At 32.7% G+C, this 18821-nt stretch overlaps 1 protein-coding gene across 2 annotated transcripts; it reads right to left on the bottom strand.

The window, feature by feature from the left end:
* Positions 1–216: 216 nt before the first annotated feature.
* On the bottom strand, positions 217–18179 carry LOC144845766 (myc box-dependent-interacting protein 1-like). Of its 2 annotated transcripts, none has more exons than XM_078703199.1 (11): positions 18083–18179; positions 12983–13118; positions 10768–10862; positions 9873–9968; positions 9416–9517; positions 8463–8548; positions 8048–8200; positions 6774–6960; positions 5108–5239; positions 4690–4791; positions 217–3705 (listed from the first exon to the last, which is right to left on the bottom strand). In XM_078703199.1, exons 1-11 carry the CDS (start codon positions 18164–18166, stop codon positions 3625–3627), a joined length of 1254 nt encoding a protein of 417 aa, XP_078559325.1. In that variant the 5' UTR covers positions 18167–18179; the 3' UTR covers positions 217–3624. The 2 variants fall into 2 exon arrangements, with proteins under 2 accessions (XP_078559325.1, XP_078559331.1); XM_078703205.1 differs by having other exon boundaries at positions 6783–6960.
* Positions 18180–18821: the final 642 nt, after the last annotated feature.

Raw genomic sequence — 18821 nt, 5'->3', positions numbered from 1 at the left:
TAAAGCGTATACTACTGCGGAAATTAATCATTAAAGGTTTACAGAAACATATTTACACACATGGTAAAAATCAGCTCAAAGTCGATTAATACAAAAATCACATTTTTACTAATCAACGATAAAAATAACCAGACAGTAGGTAAATTATTAATTTCGGCTTACTTTGCTCGTCTCGGTCTGTTCAACATGTTAATCATCCATTAAAAAATAAATAAAATCACAATTGTTCCTTATGTACCTTTTATTTTAAGTGTAACAATATTACATCTTTTGTATTCCAGACAAACTGATCACAAATAAATCAGCATTGTGCATGTTGGAAAGAAAACAATAAGCAAAATGAGGTTATATATAATCATAAGTATTAACCCACCATAATCTAAGGACCATATTTAATACAAAAAAACTATTTACATATTTAAAATCCCTATGAATATTGCAAAGTACGCAGGGCTTATTCTTCAAATAGGGGTAGTAGACATGGTATTTATTTGGGTTGTTTAATTAATTGCGAACATTCTTCTACAGGAAATATGTATTGTGTGGAATTTGTCAACAAGAGTATTTCAATATCGATTATAATTACGGTAATATTAAAAAAAAATACGCCTTATAAAAATGTGTATATTACAGTATAAATAATAATCTAAGTCTAAAAAATACTTAGCATAACATGGAAGAAAAATTGATATTACAGGTATACAATGTTGGGAATGAAACGTTTTATACAGTATAAATAATATAAACATTAGGAACATAAATCTATCACCCCTAATACTAATTTATTTGAATGTCTATCTATATACATTTTCTTATACTGTAGATATATATAATAATTACACAATGGAAACAAATATTACTTTCTGTGCAAATGGTGTACGAATACTAAACTAAATATTACTAACTATACTCTCAAATATAAATACTATTTATTTATAACTATGGTAGCCATGATAAGAAGAAGGACACTTGATGACGATGACAGAGGAGAAAGCGATTGACACTATACATTTCATCCCTTATTGAACTAGTCAATCTTCTGGCAGATATAGGAAAAGCAACTTATATGAATAGAAGCACTATCTGTTACATAAGTAAATTAATAATATATTGCCATCTATTTGTTATACAGATTTGCAGAACTGCCTTTCCCAGGCTCATGATTTGCCTGTCAGTTAGACAAAAATAGTACTGGGTAGACCTTAATGTGTATGATGAACTATCTGTGGTTAGACCTAAATAGAAATACATACAAAATATTCACTTAACACTAATATGGCAGTGAAATATTTAGTACTATTTTAAGTTCGTGCAAATTGTATGGTAAATATCCATACCCATTAGTTACAATAATGCATTGAATGAGTGATTTTGTAAAATAAAATGGAATACAATATTTTTAAACGTGAATGTAATGTGTGTAAAGGATGGCTGCATGGAATAGGTGCAGATAGTTGAATAGTAAAAGATGGGCACATCTAATGGATGCATATAATGGGTGCATGGAATGGGTGCATGGAATGGGTGCAAGGGATGGGTGCATGGAATGGGTGCAAGGGATGGGTGCATGGAATGGGTGCAAGGGATGGGTACATGGAATGAATGGATAGAATAGATGCACATAGTTGAATAGTAAAGAGGGTTGGACAAAATGGGTGCAAGGAATATCTGTATGAAATGGGTGCAATGGATGGCTGTTTTTATGTAATGGGGGAAAGGGGTGGCTGCATGTAATGGGGAAAGGGATGGCTGCATGTAATGGGGGAAAGGGATGGCTGCATGTAATGGGGGAAAGGGATGGCTGCATGTAATGGGGGAAAGGGATGGCTGCATGTAATGGGGGCAAGGGATGGCTGCATGTAATGGGGGCAAGGGATGGCTGCATGTAATGGGGGAATGGAATGGTGCAAGAAGATTGGGTTCATGGGTGATCCAATATTTCTACTGGACATTTATAAACTGAAATTGTGAAGTTTAATATTAAAAATAACAGTGATATCGAAGTAATAAGATACCATTTACAATTTATAGGTACTATTTACGAATTGTTCATATAATATTAAATATATTAAAAGATAAAAATCTATTCTATGAAAAATACCAAAGTACAGTAACAAAATAAAGGTTGAATTGTTTAACTGCTAAAAGATTTCAAATGTAGCCTCTGGTGTTAACAAAATATTTTTAAGCACATTTTATACTGATCATTTCTGTTGCTAAATTATAAAATAAGTAATTTTAAATCATTTTGATCTACAATTGGCATTTTTCTGATAGTGATAGTCTCTCGACAGAAAAGGTTGCATCAATCATTGAGAACAGAAAAGATTCTATCCCAGCCTTCTTGACCTGTTTAATTTAGATCAAAGGTCATAGAGATGCTTGAAATGAGTGGATTTGTGCATAATAGTAGATTCATATTCGTAATATACTATATTCAAATTCTCACCATCTGATTGGTTAATAGCCAGATAGTTTTGGAGCCAAGTGTATTGTTTAGGGTATATTCAATGTACGTCATTACAGCAATCTAGATATGTTTATATACCACATAGCATGTTAATCTTTTCTTCGTATTGTACCTGGCCATAAACTTCAACCAGCCTAAATCAAGTAACATGATAATATACAATATTTAATTTTTTTAATTGGTTAATAGCTATGTAGAATATCAGGCCTGGTTAAATATCAGATTTGATGTTTGGTGAAATACCTGTTTTAAGCTTGTTTGAAGTGGCCAGATATACGAAACACAAAGGAACAATTAACATATTATGGTTTATGAATATTAGTATGTAGTATGCCATATAAACAAATCCAGACTGTGTTTTACAGAAACATGCTTCAATTTCTAGTCCTCGTCATTGAGACTACGATATTGATATACTGTATATGGTAACCTGTATATCCCTTTGGCTATCATTTGAACAGTGCCCCTGTCAATAGTTGTTAACTATCCAATGACTAGAATCTTGCAGCTGTGGGATATACCTTAATCTTAGAACTGTTGATTTTGATAATGATATAATAACACATTGAAAATTGATATGACAATCATCTATTTCAGATTACATAACCAAAGTGTACTAAATGTAAAGAATGCAACAAGAGCAACTAACTAATTACAAATAATTGAAGTTATAAATGAAAGATAATATGCAGCAAAAAACATTTACTTTTTATATTAAAATAACTGTTGAATTATCTATAGAATAATTTAACAGTAGGCCCTAATATATGTGTAATATTGCAGTGAATGGTATCATGTATTATTATTACTGTTTAGGAATTAAAAATTATTTTGGAATTCTGTTCTTTAATGAACAGGCTTTGCCCAATACATTGTTGTTTGATTATGAATTTGAATATAATTTTGTGTTTATTAATCTTTCACAACGTTTTTCATATTATTAGTAAAAAATTAATTCACTTCTTATTCAGCCACACACGATAGAAAAATAAAATAAAAACTAAACCAGCTCTAAAAACATATTAAATAAGGAGCACCATTTGTCTTGAACACATTATGAAATGGAACCCCAATGCTGTTATACTGTACAACTACATCATTCTATACAGTCTCAAGTGGAATAGTAACAACATTTTCAAAAACATTATTATTGATTATAACCTGGATGTAAAGTTTTCTGGAAAAATGCCTTTAACATCTGAGTTCTCTATCCTACCCATAAGCCATCCATCCTCCTGCAAACATAAGCATATTGGCATTTAGTTTTTATCTTAAAATGTGTATATTTTTACAAGACACTAGTTAATGTTTTAAAGATTTTTACAAATCATTAGAAATTGCCGTGATAGTGTCTTTAATTATTAGCCAAACAGTGGCACACAGACTAGGTTCTGATCTTACATTCTTTACTGTTTCTTTCTGGCAATGTTTCAAACAGTTGCACAATTGTGTAACTTTTGTCAAATGTCACATAAAGCTCATTTATTATAGTTAAAATGAATAAAAGGCTACTTTTGTCACAATAACATAGTACTCTTTTCCAATGTGTTGAGTGTCCACAGATTTTTATGGTTAAATGTCATAAACATAAATTTCAAACTCCTGTATGGTTTATTTCTAAAAGTATAGCATCTTTCCCACAAAGGAAACGGAGGGTGCTGTTTACAATTTGAGAAACTCACTTGAATCAAAAACACTGAGTGTCAACTATGTGTTGAGTGTGCACAGATTTTTATGGTTAAATGTCATAAACATGAATTTCAAACTCCTGTATGGTTTATTTTTATGTATGTATGTTTTCTTCCCACGAAGGAAACGGAGGGTGCTGTTTACAATTTGAGAAACTCACTTGAATCAAAAACACTGAGTGTCAACTATATTAAGACAAATGTGACTGAAACATTCTACGCAATGTGACAAAATAAACACTGTATTCACTAATGGTTACCAAGATATAAACCATTTAGATAGTTTGGCTATCATTTCATTACTAGCTTAGTGAACACTATTAAGACCGGTTCCACCCTGACTCAACAGAGCAAAGTGAAAACGCCTCAACGAGTTGTTCCAGTTCCAATACTGGACAAGCGTCAGTACTGTGACATAAATAACAGGCTGCCTAGCCTAGGCCTATTAGTGGGTGTTTTAGTGGTGTAATTTTTTACTTGAAATGAATGGGGATGTGCTTATTTTTTAACACAAGTAAAAGAAAATCATACCTCGTCATCTGGGTCATCATAGTTAATCACAAAAATCACATCACCTTTCTTAAATGTTAACTCATCATCGTCCTTCCTTTCATAATCATGAATAGCTTGAACCTAATGACCAACAGAAAAAATCAACTCAATTGAATAAACAAACTTTGTTCACACACACACACAGAGTTAAGCGTGCATAGAATAAAGTTTATTATAGAGGTACATTACATCTACGAAGGGTTTCATAATGTAACATTAGAAAAATGAAAATGAAACACCTTCCCATCTCATTGCAACAGGGGTATATTGGATTTTTAAATGTTTTAGCATGTAAGCTAAACCGGAAAATTAACTAACTCTGATAGAGAAAGGAATGTGTAAGTAGCTAACTGGAAATCATTTCTCACAATTTACAGAGAATTACAACAAGATGTACCTTGTATAAAACACCTGAGGGTAAGTCGTCTCCATTTTGAGTGGCAGGGGGGCTTGAGGGGATATTAGCAGGCCTTGCAGGGGGAGGATGCTGGTATTCATGATCATCATCATTCAAATCTTCAGGTATTGCCTAAAAATAAAAAATTATTAAATCATTATTGAAACACAATAATACTAAACTAACTTTACAATATAAATGTAATGTAAAATAAAATGCAACAATAACTGTTACCAGGACACCACATGAATATTATCTGTCTTTCCATGCAATTACATGTGTACGAATTTGAAAGATGGCATAAGAAATGAATAACATGTGACAGGTAGCAATATTCATTAGTCCCTTTCACACAGAGATGTGTAATGATAATATTATTGCAATATGCCGGCCTATGTGTGAAAGGGTTGCTTTCATTAGATGACTGCATCTGGACCAAGTCATATCTTTTAACATTATGGTCATTATGGTCTGATCTGTGTGAAAATATGGCAACTTATGCAACCAAATAAGGGTTAAAGTTTGAAACATCCAGTCAACAATTTTTCTTGCCCTCTATTTCTATTCTGTAAAACATATTATACAAATAATGAAGGTCTATGATTGAAAAATTGACTGCTCTGTTTTTACAGGCAGAATCGATTGGAAAATAGAGCAGTCAATTTTTCATTGAATGAAATATTCTCTCCATTCGAATACGAAACATTCATTATTTGTTCTATACTTTTATTCAATTTATCCATTGTAAATAATTGAGGAATGATGCTAGGACTGGAAGCTGCCATTCAAAAAGACAGTGCTCCAACTTTAGACACAGAGTATATCAGTTATATATGGCGCGCACAACATTGATTGGCAAAAATTCTCACAATTTTTACAGAAATATTAACATGCATTAGAGCGCATTATTTATCACCATTAGATAACACTTTTCTGGGTAGGGCTAATTTCAAATGACACGTTATGCGTAATTAACCAATCAAATTGCAAAAATACAATCAGGTGTGTTATATCTTATGTTTAAAGGGATCTAGGCAGAAAATAGGGAGTTTTCAGCAGAATTAGTAAACCTTAAATGTTAACTTTATATCCCAATATGCAAATCACAAGCTCCAACCAATTTGTAAACAAATTGATCTGTGCATGCAGAAACAAAATGTAAATGCGAGTAAAAGGCCAGACTTAGATATACCTTCCTTCGTATCTTTTTAAATACCAGCATGTTGTGTGTGCGCTATACATATATTGATTGATTTCAATGCTTCTGAATGAAAACACAACGTAAGTATGCTGTCATGAAAATGAATAGAATGATCCGTTACAGTTACATCTTCCGCCAAAAACTCCATATTTTGCTGATCGCAACACTACCACAATTTCTGTGTGCTATCATCCAAGAAATATCTCAGTAATCTTTACAGGTAAATATTACAAAGCTATTACAAGGTTAATAACTAGTCTTTGTTTGGGCATGTCTGTCACAAGCTTTTTGCTTTTTTGAACATGCCTTCTTCAATCATATTACCTTTCTTTACACTATTTTGTATACTGTTTTAATTTGAAGAAGATAAATGTTACTTTGAATTGAATTGAATTGAATTGAACTAAACTTGATTACTTAAAAATAAACATGCAATTTTGTGTTAAATATTTGGATTATACACACTGTAGGCACCTGATAATTGTGATCTTCACTGTCATCCTCATTGTCTTCATTTGTAAACTGTGGTGGATCTGGTTTAGGAATATCCATTGTTCTTGTGGACGAGATGGAGAACATACTATTATTGTCTCCACCTCCTATACTTGATGGACTTGTTGGGCTTATTGGATGTAGTCCTGCTTCTGAATTACTGAAAAAGAACAATTACAAATAAGTATCATAAATAATAACAATAATAATAATAATATTTGTTCTTGTTGCTTTTAAGTGCTTCACATTATTACACCAAATACATATGGAAACAAAATCCCATAATACAGCTAGTAATCAGCACAAATTGTGTCTTGATCTAACCGGGTAGCCATTTATACACCTGAGAGGCGAGAGGCAAACGTGAGTAACATGTCTTGCCTCCGGATACAAGCAATGCAGAGAGAGTTGGATTCAAACTCATGAGTAAAATTAACTTTATTCAAATCAGTTACAATATTTTGTAAGAGTTTACAATTTTCATTTCATGAATTGATTAACAATAACTTTCTTCTTAAACATAATACATTTATAAATTATGATTTTTTTTTTTATCATTTTTAAAAAGTGAGTAACATTACGACCATTTTTATCTATATTTAGTATTTTGTTTGTTTTTATATAAACTAATATAGTAGTACTAAATTTTATATGTTTGTGTACCAGTATAAACTGTATTTGTGATTCTTATTTATTCTTACATACACTTTAGACATAGTACAGTATTTGACTAAGGAGTCCAGGGGAAACTAGGGTGTAAAATTATACATGCATTCAAAATGGATTTTCAATGCTAAAAAAAGGTGGGGGTTTAGATTATGAGCATGGGATTCTACTAGGTGAAATATGACATATAACATTACAAAATTGTGAATGAAAAATGTATCTTGTATCTGTGTGAAAATGTATCTTGAATGATAACATTTATTGTTAAGTATTTATTCCTGTATGCTTGTGGTTGGAATATAATTCATACCTACTCCTATCCCTCGAATAAATTGAATCCTGCTAATGTAGTTTTACCTGAGCTACCTTGCATGAGTAAATGTCAAATAGCGTAAAGCATTGGCATTAATTACTGTACTAAATCACACATAATCCCTACACAAAAGTTGAATGTTAATGTTCCATGTATGATATTAGTATCAGTGTATGCACGCCATTTCACTCTGGTCCTTAAATGAATTTACCACTTAAACCTGAATTCGTGAAGGGCAGGGGTGAATGAATTTTAAAGAAATCTCTACCTTCTTGTAACATTGTATGTGCCTTTGCTTCCCTCCTCAAACAGTTTATCCATAACTGAGTTTAGCTGTAAACTTGTTTTACCTATTTCAGAATGGAATGTTCCCTCAGTTGAACTGATCAATTGAAATGTTGATGCATAAAATGGAATGCGGCTGAGAAGAAAAAAAAAACATTAATCAAAGATTTAGGCAACCCATGTTATTCAGTAACTGGACTTTACATCTCTGTAAAACTAACTTTATTTTGTCCCAAGCAACATTTCATATGGCTTTTCAACTCATGATAGTCGTTTGCACTACATTTTTTTTTTGGTCAATATAAACAGAGATCGGTTAATTTTCAATTAATTAAAAATTTCTTTTCGAAACCTACAATTTAAAATAATAAGTACAATGATTAAATTCAAATACAAACCTGTCATAGAGATTTGGTAGTTCATCTAAAAGTTCATTGTTAATATCTTCATAACTTGTTCTAGCCAAATCAAATTGCTCCTGAGCCTGTAAGGATTAAATTAAGAATGCCACAAAAACAGATAAAACACATTACATTGTATCACATTCGGAAAACACCCCTATTCATGCCAAATGGTTTAGCCTAAATTTGTTTTAATCACCAATAACCAATTTGACCAATCACTTTATTCACATGAACCATACATATAAAAACAATGATTTGAAAAAGAAAAGTAACATTTAATTAGTTTACTCAATTTATTATCATTATACTGGATTTCATTGGGTGGTAAAAATCAATACTGAAAGTATGTACGAACTTTCTATTCAATTGAGTAAAGATTCTACAAGTTAAGCATGATTTACTGTAATTTGACCGTAAATTTATAATAGATTAATTGTCTATATTTGTATCATTTGGCAGTAATTGCCTTCCATATTTTCATCCTTCTTGAGATGCTACAGACTCTGTTTTGTGACCTAACATGACCTAGTAATTACTGTTTATGGACAAAGCTTACAAAAACTTTACGTGGGAGATAACAACTTCATAGATGTCTATCTTGGGTTATTAATATTTGATACAGAATATATGATAAATAAATATATCACTAATTTAATAATTTACTACTTTAAATTAATATATTTTATAAATTCAATGATTTGTGACGATTTTTTGCATTGGACGCAAAGGTGCAAAAAAACCTTTGGTCGACCTGTACTGAAAAAAGTCTAGTGAAATAAGGTTTTAGTTTTGATGACTATACAGTGCATAAGGGGTAAATAGTGGCAAAGGGGAAAAGACTCGGCAAACCATAGTCATAAGGTACTTCCCAACCACAGTTCTGGAGGGGCTTCTCAGTATAAGCTTACTTAAAAATAACCCAGTGCATGTTAATTAAAATCACATACCTTTGCTACCCTGCTTTCATCCTTCTTATTTTTGCTTGCTTCTACAGCATGGCGTGCACTATCATAATCTATCATTTTTCGCCCTCTTTTTTCAATACGTCTCTATAAACGCAACAAAATTCATTCATTAGGACAGCCACATTTCTGTGCCAACAGCCAACTTTCACTTCACCTACGCTATTGTGATGAACGCCTCATTATCAAAGAATTTATTGGGTCAGCCACAAAGGAATACATTATACTTTATGGCCATATTAAATTGGCATTAGTGTATCAACAATTATTTTAAAAGTCCAGAATGTTGAGGTGTTGAAATAGGGTTAGTGACGTCACCACAGAAAGTATAATGTAGAGTGTACTAAAATGTGATTGGCTACTTGTAGTCGGGCTTTGTCAGGGATTTCTGAATTTTTGGCCATCTGGTTTTGGGGAGTTGCCTGTAGAAATAAATGCATACCTTGACTTCAGGGAATTTTGATTGATATGATAATAGCGGATTGAAAACTTGTTCCACTAGCCGATTCTGATAATCCTCCCATAGCAAATCAGAAGTCTGTGGAAAAAAAAACCATGGATTAATAGGACAAAGAAAAGTCAATGATCTAATCAAGATACTGATACATCATTGTATTAGAACAAAACAATGGGTTTTACTCAATCTCTGTAGATCCAAAGGAATTTAATTTAAAACTTTTAAGAAAGTAAAATATACATTATCCAAATTTTGCTCTTTTCTGTAGGTCTTCATAAAAAACTAGGGCAAGTGGGTAAGAACACTACAAATCACAAAATTTGCTGTGGGTTGAGACCTGGCATGTTTCTGGTAGTGTAAGAGATATTCTTTGCATTAAGATTTAAGACTTTACCCATTTTTTTTCAATGATTAGGAGACTTCCCCCCCATGACTAGAGATTCCCAATTTTTAGGGATTTCCCCCAAGATTTGGGGATTCCTCCATTATTAGGAGATTCTCCTATAATTACAGGATTCCCCATAATTAATTAGTAGATTCACCCATGTTTCTAGTATTTTTAGACGTTTCCAGAGCCAGTCTATCAACAATCTAGAAAGCCTATTACCTAACACACTTAATCATTTCTAGCAACTATCAGCCAGCAAACTACCAGAAGGTATAAAAAAAATCATAAAGTATATTACAATGTGTTTGATCATGTCTAAGCCTGGGGCAGATAGAAAGATCTTCTATTGATTATTTCAAACCTGTACTATTACTATAAAGGTTAATATTAACTCGAAAATATTTTAGGTTTGAAGTCGGTTTCATTTCCGGGTAACCTTGGAAGTATTTTTAAATCGCAGACACAATTTCTAAATGTTCTTAGGCTCCTCACCTGTCGCATTGTGCCAACGCTTTCATGTCCATTCCAATCTGGTTCATATATTGACTCTAAAGCTTCATGCAGTGATCTTGTAGCTGCACTCATAGCTAAAATAAAAAAGAACTTTTTATACAACTACATTATATAATTTACTATTACATAAAGTATTAGTCTAGTAGTACAGAAACTACATGGTAGTCAACCATTTTCTGTTCAGGCACATTACCCTTTCAATCTATTATCTCTTAAAACTAATCATTTTGTAAATCACTTTAATTGAGTTAATTGATTGTTCACTGCACCTTTGATAATTTTGCAATTGGAATGTTATCAATTTTCTGCACGAATCATGGAAAGGGTACAGTATTTTGCATTCACCCCATACAGCAATTTCAAGACATGATACTTTGCTGACATAGTAGTAGGAGTTAGTTTAGATCAAATAAGATAAACTATACTGTAGTCACGTTTACAACTGAGGTATAGATGGAATTTGAGGTAGTACACAAAACTTATATAGTGAATTACAACAGATATAAATTTTTAAAAATAACGATTATTGCACAAAGTAGTATAAACAAATTCTAATTATCTTTTTATTATCTAATTATATTTTTAATTTAAAAGGTACTGTAGGCGCAGTTATACAAAGGGTTTCCTGCATAGCTAATTGTTTTACTTTTTTAGGGAGCAGTCAACCAGAATGATCTGCATACAGTACAGAAAGAAATTACTGCTTCGTATCTACGCGTAGCCTTTCGTAGCCTACGCGTAGGTAGATCGTAGGTCATTGTTCTCTCCTACGATGTATTGTTCGTAGCCTACGATGTATTGTTTGTAACCTACGATGTATTGTTTGTAGCCTACGATGTATTGTTCGTAGCCTACGATGTATTGTTCTCTCCTACGATGTATTGTTCTCTCCTACGATGTATTGTTTGTAGCCTACGATGTATTGTTATGATAATTATCTAGGCGCGCCTACGTAGGGCTAGTAAACACCATTGTTATCGCCTTTAGAAGCATTGACAATGCAGACAAACAATGTATTGTTTGCTAATTAAAATCCTATCTAAAGATAGTAGACGTCAATTTTTGTAGCCGCCCTACGTATCGGTTATCCTAATTTGAACGGAAATCCGCCGACGAAACGACATCGGGCCGGTGGACCTCAGATCACGTAGAGAGAGTCGAGGCTAGCCTGTTTCGGCGGCCTACACTAAAAATTATTTAATCCTACCTTGGAATACCTACGAATTATAAAAACAACGACACCTAACCCAACAAAATATATGCAAAATAAATATATATTCCATATTAAGATTTAACATAGGCCTGGCTTAGGCCTTTTAAAATGATTACGACATGTGTAAAGAAAAAAGCCCGAACAGAATTTGGAGTGGAAAAAACATGTGAGCAGTTTCAGAGAGAGAGTATTATGTTTCATGTCATGTGACACAAAATCCAGGTACACGATCTTATTAATTGTCGTCAGACCGGCAGCCACCCTCTTGTACTAAGTTTTAAAAAAAACACGTGAACGATTGCGGTAAAGCAGAGAGTATAGTATCGCGTTTCATGCCATGTGACCAAAAAAACTAGGTCTGTATTAATTACGGTCTTCTGTCGGCAGTCTTTTTGAGCGACCGATTGAACGTTCGGATACTATATTTAGAATGAATTGTTTACGATCTTTTTTTTCTCGGCATCGTTTCTGGATGGACTGGACGTTCCCTATATTATTATTAGTTGGCCTGTTCGTTGTGGTTCACCTGTGTTGGATCGTGTCTCTACGTTTACATCGTGGGAAATTTATATTCGCCGTTGAGTAGGTAAACACGCACCAAGGAAAAGATTACGGTTAAAAAATATTATTTATTTTTTAGTAATTTACAACTTGGTCCTCCGCCAGTTAAATTTAACACATTAATTTCACACCTTCTTAATTACTTCACTAAGAACATCGCAGGGTTGTTTATATAGGTTACGAACTCCCTACGAAGTTCAGAACGTAGCTCATTGAAAGTTGTTTATTGAGGTTACGAAGCCAAACAATGGAACCTACGAAGCCAACAACGTAGCCTACGTTCTATCTACGAAGCTACTTCGTAGGTAAAGTTGCAGTACTTTCTTTCTGTACTGTAGGCTAAATTCATGATTTAATGGATAATGTGAGTGGTCACCTAGAATTTATTTCAAGTAGTTTAAAAAGCCTTAATTTACTTACATTTAACACAGTCAATATATCTTTTCAATTCCTTTTGTAATCTGTTAGCTGACAACACCTGGTTATTAAAGTTATGTACATATAATTCAAACATTTGATCCTTGGTTTCGTCGGCCTTACCAAGTTTCTGCAACACCTGTAAAGACAACAACAATTATTGAATTAATAATTCATCTAAATCAAATACTGTAGATCAGGTATTTTGTTTTATCCAATATTGTATTGTAGATAACCGTTTTAGGTCATTAGGCCTACTTGGTAAAAGGGTAAATCATAATTAAATTTCAGTCTGGCGGTTTCAAGATTTTGAAATAAAGGGGAGGAGAAAGCAAGGGTTTAAAATTAATGCTAACCTAATGTTATATTATTTTATTTAATGATTTGTTTATGACTCCCTCCAATTTGGTTGTACATTATAGTAACTACCATTGTCCTCTATGTTCATCAAGGAGTGGGAATATTTCCTTATATTATTAAACGAGTCCTATATAAAACTTTTCTTTTCTAATCTATGTATGAGTATGTATTATGTGGATTTCTATTAGAGGATATAAAAGCTTTTAATAATTATTTTGCAACATCAGTGCACACCAGTTGGACACAAATGGCCACAGCGAAACTTTTGTTTGCAAAATTTGATCAAACTATAGGCACATGTGGCCAAGGATTACCATTAGTAAATGAATCACTATCCTATCAGATAGGTAATCCACCTGATACATGGGGCTCTTTTGTGAACCAGTTCACCAAGGGTAACCACCCACTTGTCTCAAATGAATAACTGGGTTAAAACTGTCCTCTGGACCTACGGGTTATAGTCCTTATCTGAGAAGACTCTTTCCACCACCAGAACTAGGAGCAAGTCGGGCTCTGACCCATGCGGATATTGTTGGCTCTTTAGATACGGTAAACAGCACCCCTGCCTTAACTGCTCGGCCACTTTACTCGCCTTGAAGCTAGTATTATACATACTTAAGACAGAACAAATGTGCAGAGGTCTACACTTTAGTTTGCAAACTTGAGCAAACTCCAAGTTTGCTAGTGTACTGTAGAAGAATTTAAAGAAAAGGGTACTTTTGTATGACACAAATTCTGTCACTGTGGACAAAAGAAATCAAGTGTCATTTGAATTGTCAAAAGAATACTTGCTGGATATCTAAAACTGTGTCAGAAATATCAATATGGAAGTAATGAGGATAATACTACGTAAACATTGACTCATGGTTCCTGGTTGTTTTGTAGCTGCACGTCGTCGAAGGAAGGTCGAAAAAATATTGGTCAATGAACTATCCTAAATTAAATTTGCAACAATGATCTGATAATTACTGTATGGACATAACAATTCAACTGTACCTTGTCCTTCCATCGGATTTGAAATTCATATTGGTTTTTTTGTTTTTTTTATTAGCAATGCCTTGGGTTATCTATTAGTATAGGCCTAGTATATAAATAAATCTTTATTGGAAACGACACCTTTATATCGTGGCACACGTGTCAAACGGTGCGTCCAAGAAGAACAAATCAAAACTTTATAATAAAAATGACAATAAATATACAAAAGTAAATAAAATGTAATAAAAATAATTCAAAGAACTAATTATGTACAGATTAAACTTATAAAGATCACAACACAAAAAAATTACTTTTATGTATGGCATCGGGTAAATTACTATATAGATACTGTAAACGTTTATTAATAGCAAGGGCTTACACTCATTAATAGAAGAGGAGTTTAGTAATAGATTACTTAGTAGATTTACACTACACTGTATTAGAAGCTTTTGAGTATCAATATTCAAAATCAGTTTGTTTTTTATTTTGAAGGGAAAATCAATTCAAAGTACCATTTCATCAATTTAAACAACAATGCAGAAGTGGTATTGAAATATCAATATTGGTTCCAATTATACTAAAACTATTTATTTTGTAATCAATAATAAGCAATTTTGTAAACTAATAAAAACAAGACAATGGACTTAATATAATGAAATTGTTACTGTTTAAACACTAGTGTCAAAATGAATGCAAACAGATGTTCTCATTTTTATTATTGAAGTACAGATATTCAAAAATAAATCTTAAACTAAGATTGTTACTAGGATAAATTCTTTGGTGATATTATTATGTGTAAATGGGGCATGTCAAACTTTGAGTATGCCTTCATATAGTACAATTATCCTATCACATAGTAAAGTACAATCATGGACATATAAATATAGGTCCATGGTACAATTACTGTAAATGGCTTTTCAAAACAAGTTTATCGGTAGCCCTTTGTATATGTGTGATAATTAAATTTAAAGCTATCAGAATTTACGAGAATGCAATTAGCATTGGCAGTTAACTGTAGTTTAGAAGTCAATTTGCATTTTCTGTAAACTATCTCTTTGATTTATGGGCATCATATGGGTTAAATATCAACTGTGTTAATGAAGTATAAAAAGCACTTTATTTGTTAATGTTTACAAAATGAAATGCTTTAAATATTGTATATATTGAAATTATTAATATCAAAATTGGAATAATTTGGTTACAATGTCATTTGTGGCATTATCAATTTAGTTTGATATTAATACCAGTTACACTACAGTAGTTTAGTTAAAACTTTAGTTAGAACTTTAATTAGAACTTTAGTTAATTAGTTAGGGAGTTAGTGGTTTTGGACACAAAAACACTGTTTTTTGGTATGACAGTAAAAATATCAGCTTAACAAAAATATTTAAATACTTTCAGTTCTATGGGTATTGTATGTTAACTACTTATTACTATTACCTGTAAACCATAGTACTCTAGCGTCATTTTACAGCTTAGGAAAGTATAGGTGTAACACCCATAAAATCAGTAAGGAATAGGGGGAAGTAGTAGAAATTGTATTTAAATCCTAGGAAGTTATCCAAATACCCAATGAAGGCTGTCTGTGTTTTCTGATGTAACAAATAAAATGTAGGTATAACTACTGTCAATTACAGTATACAACATAATAATATACTAATTACCATTTTGAAACAAATTAAAAGGGCAAAGAAATTGGAAAATTGCTCAATCATACTGTAATGACAAAATTTATGTACTGTAACATTTTGTTTCCAAAATTATATTAATTAATTTGTAGTTTTTTTATAAACAATCATTAACCAGGAAATATATTGAGCAGGAAAGTGTGAAAACAAATTATTATTGTTCAATATACACTGAATATGTCAATTGATAAGAATTATTACTTGCACATTTATAAATCTACCTAAAATGTAAACACTTTTAACATTATGGATGGCGGTTACTATTGTAAATACAGTACATAGTTTTCCTTTTCTTTTAAAGAATATATAAATTGCATTACCAGGGAAGAGTGAAATTTCATGCATAATAATGAGCAGATACTGTAGAAATACAGTAAGTCTGTTAGCTAACAATTTATTTGAATCAGCACCCAATTCCATATTAGGTTTACCAATAGTTTCATACAAGGTTGTCAACAAATTTTTTAATGGAATCCATACTGCGTTGAAACACCGGTTCTCGTCAGATCACCAAAGTATTATTTATATATATATATTTATTTTTTATATCTTTGTTAATTTTGTATTTTTATAGTTTATTTTGTATTTACTGTTTGTATTGTTTGAGCGTCCCTAATGATCAGCTTATGCTGGATGGATCACCCTCATTAAATATTGTTCAAATAAAAATAAAATAAATAAATAAAGTATCGTTGGGCCCGGTTAGGTTCTGAATGGGAAACTGCCTGGGAATACATGTCAATGCTGTATAGACTGAGAGCGTGTGGTGTAGTGTGTTGCGAGATAGGGGGTTTGTTGCATTGCCTATGAGTCCTGGATACTTTACTTACATTTGCCTCTCCACCCAGGTGTACAAATGGGTACCTGGTTAGGTCAAAGCACTAACTTCGCTGATTACAGCTGCAACATTATGGAAATATGTTTTTCCATACTTGTTTTAATAATCAAAATAACTGGGGCAATAATGTGAAAGCATCATTTGAACATACAATATAGAAATTGCACTATAAATAAACACATTGTCATTATTATCCTACTACTGTAACTCATTGATTCGATTAAAAAGCCTCAAAGTTTATCTCTTACAGGATATATTGAATGGAAATGGATGACCTTAACATGGCACCAAGCAATGGTCTATGTGTTTGTTTGATTCAACTTTTAAAGCTTCTATCCGATATCATCCCAAGATGATAGAAAAGGAAGTTACTAAGTATATACAACAATACAGGATTGCCTTATTTGGATGACTTGGGTTAAGGCTACTGGAGCATGTTATTGTTACAATAATTCAATATACCTTTAGTTTATTGTAATTTTGTTAATTAATTGTATAAGCAAGAATTGTTTTCTTCCTCTAATAGTATGTAATCAGACATAAACTTTATTTATTATTAGAGTAGCCTTTTCCTTCTTTTATAAATTTTTTAAAATTGGTCACGTTTTATCAAGAGGTATTAAATGTTGTATGGAGTATCATAAAGAAAGTAGTAAGTAAAGAAAATAGTTGGTAGAGCTGGCCTAACTCTCGAGGCTTGTAAAAACTACAGTAAGAAGACTAAAGAGACGAGGTGCACTTTTGCACCTACTACTACTAGAGTACTAGCTGCCTACTGCATTGTGATTATTTTCAAGGAAGGACGGCTATGTAAATGAATGTTCATTCAGCACAGTGTGGCACAGGTAACAAAATTGACAACAGCAACTAGCCTAATATACTCCTCTAATACTAATAGTAATACCAGTGCAGTGGTTGATACTGAACTAGCCTAGTCTATGGAGTATGTATACTTGCATACAAAGCCTATGCTACGAATAAGCCTAAACATACTCTATCCTAGCTAGGCTGGACTCCTACGGTCAGAGGCAGAGGGGCTTGCTGCCGATCTAACTACTACCTGTGACTGTGAGTAGTAGAGGCCGGCTGCATTCGACTGGTCCTAACTTTCTTAGCCTGGGTAGGCCTAGCCCGAGCGAGGCCTACATTCTTAGCCTAGAATTACCAACTTAACTTTCATAAATATATTTTAGCAAAGCATAATTATATGCCCTATGATATGGTACTTATTAATATTATTACCTTTGCCTGAAACCTGTTGACATTTTTGGAGAAAATACTCCCTGCTTTGCCAGATCTTGAACGAGCACTCCCTCCGTCAGCCATCTTTCTAGTAGGTGGAGTTGTTCTGCTGAAATGTAAAATTGCGCAGGCGCAGAACTCTGATGACTAAAGTTGTAAAACAAAAAAACAATGGGTGTACTAAACAGTACAGCTTAGTGTTTACTTACTACATACTAGGCAAGATGGATTAAAATCCGGAATAAAGAGGGGACAATAGAAAATAAATGAGGAAATAAGGGTGAAGGAAATTAATGGCCATAAAACCATGATAAAACATATCTTTTCCTTTCTCTGGATAACTTCCTTATGAACTCATCAGGGAGTTTTGCAATTATCGACACACTCACACAAATGCACTTTTTAGTAAAATGTACACAATTTTGTTGGCACAGTAATTAATTTTGAACTATATATGTACCAAGAACATAGGCTTGCTCATTTTATGGAGCGACAATCTCCTGGTCATGGGAGTGAAGAGCAAGAAGAAACTTGTCCTATTTTAAGTTCGCCAGATCTGTGGTCCCTGATTAGATGTTGAAAACGACCTGAACCAGAAGACTCGCACTCCTCACATAATGTTCGGTAGCTTTCATAATGGAGCACAATGAAAGCGCTGGAAAAAGTGGTTGTTTAAGGAAAAGGGAGAAAGTGGAACTTTAGGCAAATTAAAAGACGCCCTTGTCACTTCAAAAGACTT

This window comes from Antedon bifida, chromosome 1 (assembly GCF_963402885.1).
Source record: "Antedon bifida chromosome 1, ecAntBifi1.1, whole genome shotgun sequence".
NCBI classification, from domain to species: Eukaryota; Metazoa; Echinodermata; class Crinoidea; order Comatulida; family Antedonidae; genus Antedon; species Antedon bifida.
This window is presented reverse-complemented; position numbering and strand designations above follow the sequence as displayed.

Coding starts and splice junctions, on each gene's coding strand:
- LOC144845766 (XM_078703199.1), bottom strand. CDS start 18,166: ATGGCTGACGGAGGGAGTGCTCGTTCAAGATCTGGCAAAGCAGGGAGT. Junction 9,518..9,872: donor CAAAATTCCCTGAAGTCAAG/GTATGCATTTAT, acceptor TTGCGTTTATAG/AGACGTATTGAAAAAAGAGG. Junction 6,961..8,047: donor ACATACAATGTTACAAGAAG/GTAGAGATTTCT, acceptor GTTCTTTTTCAG/TAATTCAGAAGCAGGACTAC.